We start from the raw sequence: 14,314 nt of genomic DNA on the forward strand, positions 1-14,314 counted from the left end.
AGAATGAATTGCATTTCCTATTGAATGCCTTAAGTTGACGTCATGAGCTCCATCGCGCAAGTTTACTTGGCCGACCGAGGAACACAAAATACCCGATTGTGAGAGTTCAAGGGTAATTGAAGCCAAGCTGTTCCCTGTAGAACATTTCATTCCACCCTCCCCCGTATGGATCGGGCACGGGAGAGGCTCGGCACCGAAAATGACCCCATACTCTTGCATTTGCATTCGGTGGAGGGGCAGGGGAAAGTGCACCGAGCGAATAGGGAATGGTCTTAAGTGAGACGGCACAGGAGAGACGCCAACCCGAACCAACTACATCCACCCTCACTACCTTCCTGCCGGTCTTTGGAGGGGATGAAAGGAGAGGGGAAGGGGAAAATTTCGGGGGGTGGGAATTTCAGGGGGGGGACGGAAAGTGAAAACTTATCCCCACACTCGTCTCTCTTACCGCCACTCACCTCCAACCCCGCAGAGCCGATTTCACTTGCCCGTAGCGACGCATAAGGGAGTAGTTTCGAATTAGGAATATTATGAAGAGCTTTAAAAGGGAGTGAGAGGAGTAGTGTAGCATTCATTGGTGGGGCGGGATAAAAGATGTATGCCGTGGGTGGGACGGGAGTGCAGTATGTGAATCGAGAGAGGGTACAACTGGGGTGATGTCTCATTTTGCCCGTTGCACCCCTATCTCCCTAATTCCCATGCGCCCCTTTGCGCTGAGCCCACCCATCTAAAAACCTGCAACCTGCCACATCTTGCCTCATCCCCTCCCGTTCTCCAGAACGTACGGGAGCCTCCCTAGCAGTTCGATGTTTCACTGCATGGAAAGCCACGTTCGATATATCCCATAAAAAAGACAACAATTTTTTGTAATGAGGCATTCAACTAGGGAAAATAATGTTAGTTTTCATAAATGAATGCAGAAGACCATCTATACGTATAGACTATGTAAAATGTTTTCATTTAACCTTCTCGGTCCTGGCGTATTGTTTTCAATACATCGAGGTTTTGAATTTTTTCCCCACTTGGCTGAGTGAAATATCGTTATAGCAAGTTCAGAGCTTCCTGACAGATTACAGCACCATACAGAGGCACGATTCACAGAAATCTCCAATGTTGTTTGTTAATATCTAACTAACCAGAAAACATGAAAATAAGACCAAAACTAACGGTAGATATGTCCCGGGACTGAGGAGGTTAATCTATATGACAATAAAAAGAAAAAAAACATGACGGAACATATAGCGACGCTCCAAGTGACGTTTCGAAGCGTTGACTTTCTATTTGAATCACTGCGATACATTGGATTCTCTGCCATTTACTCGATGTCATGATTTCCAAGCAGAGCAACGTGATATGTGCGAGGCGATGTGATGTGTAGCAATCCCATAAGTACGATACACGACGGTGAAACATGTTCGCGATACGAGATTGCTGTTGCAAAGCGATGTTGAAATCAGAGCAAGGCACCCTTCCCCCATGCCTCCCCTGCATGCATATCTCACCAAATATTCATTACCACTTTAGGAATCTCCCATTTTATCCCCTCTCGGGACCTTTCTGAAGAGATTGACGTGTCGCGCACTCAAAAGGATCTCGCTCGTTCTTTTATGTATCATTTAACGGCCGGGGAGGATGGGAGTCGTCTTCGGCGATGGGGGAAAGGAATCCAATCGCGACAAAAAACTGGCGGATTGCCCCACTCAACAATCCACCCTCGTTGGTGTGACGCCCCCTCGACGCGATCCGTAAAACATGTGGTGGTGCTGCGCTTCCTTCCGGGGATCTAAGGCTCGTGGTCTGGAAATATGGTAGATGGAAGATTCGCTGTTGCTTTACGAACTTTTTATTCAATTATTTATTTGCAAAAAACTTTATATCGCATGAAGGCCTTTATGTCGAGATTCTCAACAATAAAAAAGTATTCAATCACGGACACCTACGCCCAGGCGGGATTCGAAGCTGCGGCCTTCGGTTTAGTAGGCGAGGACCGTTTCGCCCGCTTCACAGTGAGCTGAAATCGAAAAAAGCAGGTCGAAAATCACATCTTCAATATAAGTATTCTTAATTAGTAGTTTGATGAAATGTTTTCAACTATTTTTTAGGCTATACAACGTGAAACTAATGAAATTTTGCCAAAAAAAATTGATCCGGGGAGTTTTTTTAAAACAAATTCGTGGAGACTGAGAACTATCAAAAAATCTACCAGTTGGATCGCTTCAGTAGAGAGGGAATATTTTATTTAAATTTATAGTTTGCAACAAAAGAGTTTAACATAAAATTTTATAATTTAAATAAAACTGTTCGTATGAAATACATAAAATTATTTTTTCAGTGGCGGCGCGCCAGGTGTAAGTAAGTCACCGCAAATATGACCAATAATTGCGAAATGAAATTGTACTGGAGATAAATTAATTAGTTGATAGTACAATTTAGTTACTGCCAGGGTCTTCTCTATCTCCCAGCAAGTGCACCATTTCGAATATTATTAGCGATTAAAACATAAAAAGCAACTGGGGAAAATCTCACTTTTTTACTGCAAAAATGTGTAACTACTACTGAGGGAATGGGTGGCTAAATAAAACATTCTTATACAAGGGTGGGTGTAGCAAGGAAATATTGAGGCGCAGCGCCCGACGTCTATGTGTTGTCTTCTGCTCCCGGCTGGCTTCTACTAATCCTTAAAAGCACCCCGGCAAATCCATATAAGTCACCGAGTATGGGGAAGCAGACAACGCTACTCACAAGTTGTGTTCCTTGAAGTTTTTGGAGGAAACGATTGAGGTATGGGACGGCTGGGTATTTCCGTTTGGTCATTCGCTCCGCGTGATTAGGAGGATACGAGCGGGTGCCCTTCTAATTTTTGACACGCCACTTGATCTAGAAAACGCTTTTTCTTTCGTCTTACATCATCGCAGGACGTCCTTCACTGCGAGGATACGTTCATGAGACGTTGATCCGCGGCTTGAAAGTTACATAAACAACTTCCTCTCCTCTCACATAAGCACATAATTAGGAAGTCGGTATGAAGAATCTGAGACAAGGATTCATCAAACATAGAATTAATTATTTATCACTGAAATTGTTACGAATTTTTGAAGTAAACAAGGAAAACTATTGCTATCTGTGGTAAAGGTCAATTAGAAGATAAGATTCTAACATTTGTTGCCTTGAGCCGCGGTATGATTGCCATGGGAAATTAGTAACCTGGATAGCGTGGTGGTATGCGCCGGAAAATCAGAAGATATATTTGACTTGTCTGGGATATAAAAGGAAAAAAATAACGTCACTGGGGTGCATCACATGCCAGAAAATCATAGACCCTGAATTTAATCTGAGCATAGACAAACGTACTGTACCCCTCGAAGATGAACACATGAAACATCTACATTGGATTTGGTACGCAATATAATTAGAAGAACGAATAATAATAGTAGTGCATGGGTTGATGGACTCGAGCAAGTGTTGGGTTGAGCGATGAAAAGCTTCCGTCGACAATAACAACGCGGGTCAATGACTGCCTCTGACGCCGAATTGGAACACAATGCGCCTGCCCCGATTACCATCGCCTTGTAAGAATAGCAGCTGCGCGCCATTGCCCTAATTCAGACTAATATTGTCAAACGACTGCTATTTCATGTGTCCTCCGTTAGGATTACCAAAGAACTACTCTGGAAATAAACATTATTCGGCCAACACCCAAGAATCGGAATTATGTTTTTTTTTTAGAAATAATGTTATTCTGAGACTAATACCACTTTTTAATAAGGAATATTGTATTCTTACCATAAAACCCCTGGTCTAAAATGGAAATAGTACCTTTAATTGAACTTTTAATTTGATTTACTCACCAGCACATGTACTCAATGAACGGGAAGAACTAAACATGTGTGAACAATGAAAGCTTTGCATAGTCACCCAAATACCGAATATCAACTGTATAGAGTATTTATATTATTTAGCGTAAAGGTTCTAATCATGAGAATAATTGGCTTGTACCTTGCCATGAAAAATGATAGCGAATTCCACTAGAAAAAATATTTATTAATAAAATGTCAAATCCGACCCGTTTGTCGACACGAAATAATAAAATTTAAGTAAATAATATGGATGATATTTCATGTGCAGATCCAGCTCATGTGAGCGATAGCATTTATGAGGTTCAATTCAAGTGGTTTAATTTTCAATTCAACCACTACCTTCGAATCAGAGCCACACTGCCTTCGTCTCATTGACCTACGACGATGAGTGCCAAACCCGTCCCCTCCCCAACAATGAGAACCCCTTCATAATTCTCCATGGTAGAATGATATTTAGGAGGGCAGGGGGCGAGAAAAAGATTAAAAAGCCAGGAGTGGGGGGAGGAAGAGGAGGAAAAGGATGCGGTGGTTCAGGGTATGGATGACTCGGGAGGTCTCGTTGTGAGCGAACCGCGAGGGAGAAGGAGGCGATGGATGAAGAGGCCTTGGAAGTGAGCTGAGACCACATTTGAAGAGGTGGATGCAGGGGGCGCAGAGACAAAGGAAGGGCTTTGAATTCTCGAGTGGGTGCATGAATAGTGGTCGCGGGAGGGGGGGGGCGAAGGATTGGCAGAGGGGCGACAAAGCTTCGATTCCTCGCAGGAGGAGGAAAAAGACGCTAGAGCCACTGTCCAAGATTTTGACCCCTTGAATATGTGTACGCGGGATCCAATACCACTTACTTGGCCACAGAATCAGCGGAGGAAGTGTTGGCCCAAGAGCGGTAGGCCGACTAATTTGTGTTCTGCCAGGCTTGGATCGTGATTGGGTCCAGGCTGAGGACTATCGTGAGCACAAAATTTCGGTCGATTCAAAAAAACCTATTCTTTGAATTTGGTTTACGCATCAACACATGTACTTAATGAACAGGAAGAACGAATTATGTGTGCACAATGAAAGCGTTGCTTAGTCACCCAAATATCCCCATAAATCAGCCCTGTATAGTATTTAGGATATTTAGCGTAAAAACACCTAACACGTGACTAATTGCATTTCAATGAAAAACAATCACCTGCAAACAAAAAATGGGGAGTGCGATAGAAGCACCTGAGGAAATGATTGAGAGTTAATTGGTGTTTTGAATTTAAATGACATAGCACTTTGAAAAAGCATATGCGAGACATTGTAAATATAGACACGAATACATGTACTACGTGGCAATTTTTTAAAAGTTTGTGAGAACCCTTTCATAGAAAAAAATATTTAATACCAGTTCTCAAACGAATGAAACTCTTTTTAGAGATTTGAAAATGGATATTATACGTCCATATCTATAAAATAATCACTGAAACAATTAAGGTTTGTGATAAACTGAAATATTTTAAGCCAGGTATCCAAATCACCGTCTTCATTCCAACGTTTTGATAAGTGAAAGTGAACATGATTAAATACTTAGTACCAATCCTTTAGAAAAGAGCTACGGAAACTAAGTTATTTATTAGTTTTCTGGAGGCTCTTCGCAAAAATCTAAATAAAGAACTCAAGCATCGTATTGCCTTTGGGAAGTGAGAAATCCTTTCCCTTGAGGTTGATTTAAGTCAGTAATTGAACTCCCCCACACATAGCCTGTACATAGTGTGAACAATTAAAAATATATTATGAATGTATTCACACATTTACAATGCTATTCCAAAACCCTAGCCCTCACTACGGTATTCCAAATAGCCGGCATTCTCTCAATCTCAATGTCTTTCTTTCAGGGGCAAGCGCACTGGACCAGTCTACCGCGAGGTGACGGACGGCGCGCACTTCATCCAGTTGATATACGGCGCAGACGGCAAAACCCTAGCGGACTGTGACTACGTGAGGAAGCGCAAAATAGCAAACAAGTTCCTGAACACTTTCCGTTCTGAGGTGGAAGATGCAATCAAGGCATCCGTACACGCCTCAGAGTGGCACTCATCGACGACTACTACGGAGGAGCCTTTCGAAGGTTTTGAAGCCTTCGACGACGGTGCTTCACTGCCCGGCGAGAAGCACAAGACATACTACAACGTGACCATCGTGGACCTGAACGGCGGGCGCATCAACAAGGCTGACAACCACGTGAAGCGAGACCCTAGGCTTCCGCACGATCTCGACTGGCTCAACTTCCCGGCGCTAAGGAGGCAGTGCCGCAATGCCCACCGCAAGATGAAGGCCGTGATGCACAAGAAGAGGTCCGCCATGACCGAATGGGAGAGGGAGGAGGCGGAGAGGGAGCTCCTCAGGTGAGAAAACGGAGTTTTATATCTCCATCATCTTTGGCTTCTCTGGAAGGGTTTTGTTGTCGCGTCTTGGGTGAACTGTGTGTTGGGATTTGTTAACATTTGCATGTGTAATCTAGTGTCGCAGAACATGTTAGAACTCACTACCTCAGGAATGGAGTTGTCCGCGGTACAAGGTCGCTCCATGATGATGATAACCCAGATACTGTTTCCACAGTTTTCCGCGTGGAGATGGGACTAGCTTGGGGAAATTCCAAGCGGAAACCAAGTGTTGGATTGATCAGCCTCGGTGATCAAGCTAGAACTTTGTTTCCTCGAAAAAAATGTCCTCGAATTCTTCGCCTATCCATTATGGCTCTCTTGTCTAACACACGATATAATTCACAGGTGCAATTTCTAGCAAGTTCTGCGGTCACCAGTCAGTGCTTTAACATGGGTTAAGTGATGTGTGGACATGGTTTGTGGATGTTTAGGTATGGCAGTGATATAATGACACCGAGTTAGTGTTTGTCGCTCAACTTGGTGACGAATAATATTGTGAGTCAGTACTTTTGGGATCTACTGAGCCGGTTGTGGCTGAAACATAGCCATCTTCCTCAGGCTATAGTGCTTAAGTAAGGTGGGTGAGTAGTCATTGAGTTAAGCCAGCCGCATCTCACCTTATGCAATCGAAAAGTCGACCATTTTTACGAACCTTACATTTCCTTAAATTCTTTTTTTACATCATTTGCATTTATATCACTGCCAACCTATTAGCATTCGATAAGAGGAGGTAGTTCCTTCGCTTGTAAATATAAGATACTGTAAATATTCGGGTGGAAAGTAACCATTATTTGTATAATTTTATTCTCTCTTTGCGTCGACTACGGGACTAATTGTAAGCTATTTTTATGTAAACATTATGGATAATAGGACCCCCTAAAAACCCTTGTCATCTCATCCATTCAGCATCCATGCATTCAATGTCATACTATTCTTAATTTTCTATCAATTTCTACGACATTTGCGTCATAAGACACGGTTAACTACAAGTGCATGTCTTCACATCGCTGGAGGGAACTCTCTGGTGATCTTCATTCCACCGCATAACAAAAAGCATCGCAAAAATAGACCTCAGAAGGTACACCGATAAAGCTCATTAATCGTTTTCTATTTAATTTCCATACAACTCTCAGACTGGCTTGAACTTTGCGGGTAATAATAACCTCATCATGAAAATAACCCATTTATTCTCTTTACTGAGCCATTTTCTCAGATTCCACAATCCTCTTTCATGTTCAATATTCTCCAAATCAATAAATATTTGTACTAATTGTGCTGGTTGAAGGACAGGAAGCTATCCTTACCCAATTCTTATAAACTTATTCCCACCTTACATTCCATAGCCACTGATTACTTCTGGTCGCACAAATCAACATAGTTTTAGACCATAAGAAACTATTTAAGGCTTATTTATTGGGATGAAATGCCGTTGCAGCGATGGAAAAGTATCTTTAACGGAATTCAGCAAGCATTTAAGTCGTTGAGTTTTTAGTTGGTCAATGCCAGCTTTCACTATAGAGCATTTCAAACATGAACCGCTAATGACCACATTAGGACCGTGGTGATTTATCCCATCATAAGATGGCTGATTACGTAATGCATGTCCAAACATTAGCGAAATATTTAATCTCTCAAAGCGGCTGATGACCGCTGCTGAAAACAAACAATTGATTATGACTCTCTCTCGTACAAGTGAGATTCAAAAGTAGGTAGATGTCTCAGATGAGATGTAGAACTAGATTTCAGCTATTTAAAATTAAATAATTCATAAATTTCTAGAAGACATTTTTTCTATAGTGAACGTTCTTGCCTACATACTCGTCGCAGTATTTTTTTTACTATCCTCTTCGCTACTCGAAAAGCTCGGACGAAAGACCTGTCGTACAGCTTCCTCCTTTAGGGTGGAGAATAAAAACAAGCCAAGGGTTTAAGGACCAAGAATGCCTTTTTTCGATCGAGCATTTAGTGGAGTGAAGCCAAAAACTCAAGGCGGTTGTTTTATACACACACACACTGAGCTCGCGGTGGGCCTGTGTTCGCCCAGAATCTTTTCCCATTTGCCCCACCTTCGTCTCAGCCGGGGGAAGAGATGTCCCTTCTTCTCCACGCCTTCCCACCGCTGAAAGCTATAAATTAAAAGGGCCAAGTCTGTCCCCGCGCCTGCTTCCGACGTATTCCATGGGACTGTCTCGGATGAGCCTAAAAGAAATCCAGGAATCAGCAGGGGGAGAGAATTTTGGAGGGTTGAATAAAAAGGGGCGGTCATCCATTCTTTCCAGGCGCGGGTCAGCCGAAGACTCCTGTCTAGCTTCACGCCTCGAGTGGCGACTAGGCGACAGATTGTTACTTTTTAAAATCGGTTTGCCGATTTTCCGTGAAGTACTCCCATGCAATTGAAAGCGTGCTTGCCTCCTCTCTTTCTCGACACATATAGGGTCAATCTTTACACTCGAGTCTTGGGAGGCCACGTCCGTGAATATGGTGATGCACAAAATATTCGGAAGTTTCATCGAAACGTCTTGGGCGGTAAAGTTCGCGATTGTTCATGTAGTCTGGAAAAAAATCCTTAGTTCCTACGCACATATTCGTAGGTAGGGTTCTAGACCCAATATTTCGTTCGACAGTTCATCGCTTTGTTCCTTGTTTTTGGCATTTTCCTTAGTGGAACGCCTTATCCATGTCGAAACATTCGGAAGGAAAACGTATGCTAGGGGGGACATTACTATTCGTTCTCCTCGGTGTAGACTACTTGAATATGTAGTTCTGTTTCTCTTTCCGCTTACTGGCTAAGGATTCCGAAGGTATTCCAGTCTCTTTGGTATTTTATGTTCATAGTCATGGTGGTATTATGCATGGTTCATCATCATTTTGTGGGGATATTGGTGTTCGTTTCTTCTCATAAGTGTTTAAATTAAAAATCAACATAAGTATCATTTAACATAATTATCATTACACCACATAACACCATCACATTCATAGTTCACTCTTACATTCCCGTATCACAATCAAATCATTACGTAATTACTGATTAAATAATTCAATCATCACAGAGAACGATTTTGTAATAAAATATTCCTACTTCAAATTGCAATAAGTGACATCTTTTGAGTTTCATTTTGTGATTTTATGTACTTATTATGTCTTTTATACGTGAATCGCGGGTCTCAGTTTTACCTGTTGTGGAAGTTGCCTCTTTTTTTAAAATACATTTGTTTACGTAAAAAAACAACCTTAGAATGTCCCTCACCCTGCCAATAAAAGGAAGTTGCATACAAGAAACAAAAAGAGAAAGACTTGAAACACGAAACTCCTACAGATTCTGGAAGTTACCACGGGAGGAGAAGACAACAACGATGGCAATTTCTCCAAATCCAAGAAAAACTGTATAATCAAACCTGCATATACATGACGACATGGAATCTGATAACGAGATACTCCTTTGATGCACATTAAAGCATACTGGGAATGACTCACCGAAGTCTTGACAATAAGAAAATATAGCATTAGATTGTAATATATGGAATAGCCCACAATAATATCGTAAAATATAAACAATCACAGAAGAAAAACGCGATTTTACGACATGTGTGAAGAGAAGCGGAAAAGTTTATGGACTCATCGTAAATGTATTCATCTTTTTGAAAAATAATACCATTATTCAAGGCTAGGCTTAAATCTTCTCAATGAATATATTTAATTATAATGAACACGCAATGAAAACAATTTACAGCAAAAATTTAGCTGTAACAGCTGAAAACCAACTAACTTTCGCCTATTTTCAGTGCAAACATGGATTTTAACGCACAATTGTAACATAATGTATGTACGAACGCTTCAAACTTATGTAACCTATAAAACCAAACGAGCCAGGCATGGTATCTTTTCTTCCAGCAAAACAATCTCTTTATTTTTTTATATTGCGCAACGAATGATGACGCATATATGGAATCAGTTACATCAAATGTAAGGGTTTGACGAATATATTGCATTCAAGTGAAGCCAAAATGAATTAAAATATGTTTTTTTTAATTTAAAAATTTAATTTCAATTAAAAAGCCGATTCTAAAAAGAGTAAGATTCAAGAGCGATTAATAACCAGCAATGCACTGTATCATGTAAATTTAATTTCATCTTTCGCTTCAATTAAAGTAGTTAGGGCTTTTAGAGCTACCTTTAGAAATTTTAGCGCCATAGATTCTGTCAGTGTTGTAATAGATGAATAGATATAGATCTAGCACAAAAACTGTCCATGAGGAAATATTGATTAATGTTGATGTTCCAAACCAAATCTGTAACTATAAAAATCAAACCTTTCCTTCCAATTTCTTGTTTGCTTTGCTGTCCTTTTTATGCCTTTTACTTGTCGCTGTCTTTGTTAATTTAATCATCCTTCGTCAATTGCTGCCGTAAGTCCGTTTCCTATCCAGTTTCTCTCATTAGGATCTATGAAAGTCAGCAGTTTTAATATTCCATTAAAGCTAGGTTACAAGAATCAATATCCAATATATGTATGACAGTAGATAACGACAGATATATTCTAGTAATTGTCTATTGATATGTTTTAAGTTTGTATCTGTGATTTGCATACTTCCTTCGTCTTGTTTTTGCTGCATGGTATGTTTATGCTTCTCTTTATGATGCTTGGAAAATTTACTGCTCCAAAACATGAAAATGTAAGCACTTTAATTTCTAAGCAAAATTATTTACTTTCACGTTGCATATTTGAGCTTCCCGCATGTGTGCATGGTTATTCATTAATGAAGCTGCGAATGCCTTTAAATGAAACCATTAATTTAAATATTATTTTGTAGATGAGTGATATCCTTAAATATATGCTGAACGATTAACTTCGTTAATACGTCTTCTTAAAACTTCATTATTTTGCTTATGCATGAAGTAAATTTTACGCATTGCTATCGGCAAATAAAATATCACTACAATCAATTTAATTGCGCTTAATTAATTTAAAAAAATAATTAATTAAAAACTAATCCTTATTTTATAAATAAAATTTTATCATATTGTGCCTAAAAATTCTTTCATAGAAAGCTTTAAATCAGAAATTCGTATCTTTGATCCTCTCAGATAAAACCAAAGAATCTTGAATAACATCTCAGGGGGGGCTCAACCATGATAAGATTGAGAATTGCAAATGAATAAGGGGTTTAAAAATATATTATTCATTTTGTTTTCTTTGAGATTCCATTTCAAAACTGAGAACTTCTGAAAGTGAGAATAATAAGAGCTAAAAGTCGAGGGCAGTATGTCCTCATACTATTCACGTGATTAAATTATTCGATCAAGATTCGCTAATGACACCGGTGTTCGACCTCGACACCATATCAAAGAGGAATAGTGTAAAATGAGTATTATGACGAGAAAGTGAACAGTAGATGGACAACGCGAATTACAGGTCTAAAAGAGGATTCCATGGCAAGCCCCAGCTACAGGAGACGGCTACGTATCCCAAGGAGAAGATGTTCATCGCCCCGGGCACATACTGGTGCGGAAACGGACAAACCGCACCAACCTACAAGCACCTCGGAGGCCATGGCTGGACTGACCGCTGCTGCAGGTCCCACGATCACTGCCCTGCACTTATTCCCGGCTTCCAGATGAGACATGGACTGCTCAACACGAGGCCGTACACCATTAGCCACTGCGGTTGCGACGAGAGGTGTGTGTCATTGCGATTATGTTTGTGACTGTCCTTTCTTTTCTTGCAGATTTGGTAAACGAAGAGGGAAATTTCAAGGTTTGAGATAGCTTCCGGTAATTAGGTAGGTCGTCTAGGGCCAAAAAGTCACCTATTACGATCGACATTTCTCGCTATATTTGGAGAAACTTGAGAACTTACATAACCACCTATCACCGGCTTATATGGGAAACAAATTATTCTACAGGGTAGGGATATTATGCTACGCATTCCTTCTCATCTAATACCTCAAATAGGACACAAATCAAATAATACCCTATGATGTTAGCATCGGTATAACGGTTGGTATATTTTCAATTAAACCGCGATGCAAGAGCATATTTATGCCATCAACCAGGCCAACTTCCATCACAGCCACAAAAGAGACCCGTGTTTCTCGGCGATGCAGTGATTCTTTTAAAATTTTCGACCCAACTAAAAGTGTGCATTATTTTCCTTCCTTTTCCAAACCCAAACATTTCCGCCCGTAAAACGCGTCGCTCGTGCATCTCTCTGGACTCCATCCCATGCACTCTTTAGGAAGAGGAGGGAGGTGTTGGACGTGGTGCGGGTGCCCGGCACCAAGTGGTGCGGCAAGGGCGGCACGGCTGAGAAGTACGCCCAGTTGGGTGGTTTCGGCTCGGCTGACCGCTGCTGCCGGCACCACGACGCCTGCCCATTCTTTATTCCCACCCTGGAAAGCAAGTACGGGTTGTTCAACTGGCGGGCTTCGACCGTCATGCATTGCGCATGCGATGAAAGGTAAGTGATACGGCATGCTGCGGGTGGGTGGGAAAAAAATCGCTCTCGCATCTGCATAACACAGGTGGTAGGCATCACGATGTCAAGGAGGAGATAGTATTTTTGTACGCAACTATTAGGAGTTGAAGAGCGCAATTTCTTCCAATCTATCGTAAGTTTCCCTTACATCCGTTTTTATTTTCGTACATTCTATGAGAGAGGTAAAATTTCACTCCAACACGCTTGAATCTTCGGATTATATACCTGTATATTGTTCAAATAAATTAGGCATCACTTCGAGGAAGAAACTCATTTTCACTGTATCAACGTTTTACTGTTATAGATGCTTTTTGAAAAATGTGGCAAAGAAGAAAATTTATAATGGTATATTTTTTCGCCATTTAGTCCAACTACCCGGAAGTCATAAGATTCCCTTCATTGTTTTATTATTCGGAAAGAGGACATAGAAAATTTTCCACTTTCGCTCTAAAGAAAGAAAACTTGACGTCAATTATCATGTATTCACCCATGTTATCCGCAGAGTTAGCGACAGTGGACTCGGAACACGTATGGAACCAGAATCTACTAATAGGATAGTTAAATATGCATATCGAGAAGAAAAAAATAATTAATGTTTGGGGAGTATTGCGTCGAAAACGAATCAACTCTCAGACCCAAGTGCGTTAAACTTACTCGCATAAACCTCTTTATGCTCTGTTTTATTGCTGTCGACAATTACGTAGGCAAATGAATGAGAGATATCGAGAGAGGAAAAAATCCAGAGATATGGCTAAGGCTACGTTATTAATTCCAAAAAAAGTGCTAACGACCGCTTGCAATTCCATGCCCTCCCTTGCCAAAGCGCATATAACTCTATCAGCCCACCCCTTCTCCCCAATCCTCCACTCCGGCAGCGATTCTCCGACTTCCCCCCCTCCCCACCAGCAGTCTGGGGTGTCTCCCCAACCTCCAGAACCCTTCGCAGCCGCCAACCCTCTCCACCCTGTCCTTATCCCCCGCTTCATGAACCGGAAGGAAAATTGATAAGGTTAAAGGGAGAAGCTATCCCTCTCCGTGAAGGAAGACAACTACTGGGATGATGCCATTGTCGTCTTTACCCCTCCTCCGCCATCGCCCCACAACCCTAAGGACTAGTTCACAGCAACTTAAGTTGCCGTAACTTGACTTAAAAGCGTTTAGACGTCAAAGTAACAAATAGAGCTGACCGTGTATTAACCTTTGGAATCGAATAAATGAATCTACCAGATTAGTTAAATGAAAAATTGCAACATTTCCACAGTATTTATCCAATTGTACCTAGATGATTCTGTTGCAGCAACGAAACGCGTCGTTTTCGAATAAATCCTGTGGAAATATTGCAATGCTTCATTTAACTACAAATAAGAACTTCCACCACTCCGTGCCTCATACCATACAAGAATCTACATTAGTTCATATGACTGCTGATAGATATTGCATTATATTACACTAAAAGAAATTTGTGCTTTTTTAAATTAAGTATTTAAAGTAACCGGTTTAAACTGTTTTGAACAAGTAGATGATCGTATCAAGTTGTCAACTCTTTAGTTATTGCCAAGTAAAGTTATTGCGAA

The 14,314-nt window shown here is 40.9% G+C and overlaps 1 protein-coding gene across 2 annotated transcripts in view; it reads left to right on the plus strand.

Moving 5' to 3' along the window:
* The window catches only part of LOC124158802, a 52,134-nt gene that overhangs the window by 24,397 nt on the left and 13,423 nt on the right, over window positions 1-14,314 (plus strand). The window contains exons 2-3 of one of the 2 annotated variants that reach the window (XM_046534123.1): window positions 5,717-6,226; window positions 12,501-12,722. In XM_046534123.1, coding sequence (XP_046390079.1) covers window positions 5,717-6,226; window positions 12,501-12,722 — 732 coding nt within the window. Of the gene's footprint in view, window positions 1-5,716; window positions 6,227-11,678; window positions 11,943-12,500; window positions 12,723-14,314 lie in introns of both variants that reach the window. The other variant, XM_046534122.1, reaches the window with a different exon arrangement.

Source organism: Ischnura elegans, chromosome 5 (genome assembly GCF_921293095.1).
Source record: "Ischnura elegans chromosome 5, ioIscEleg1.1, whole genome shotgun sequence".
Taxonomy (NCBI): Eukaryota; Metazoa; Arthropoda; class Insecta; order Odonata; family Coenagrionidae; genus Ischnura; species Ischnura elegans.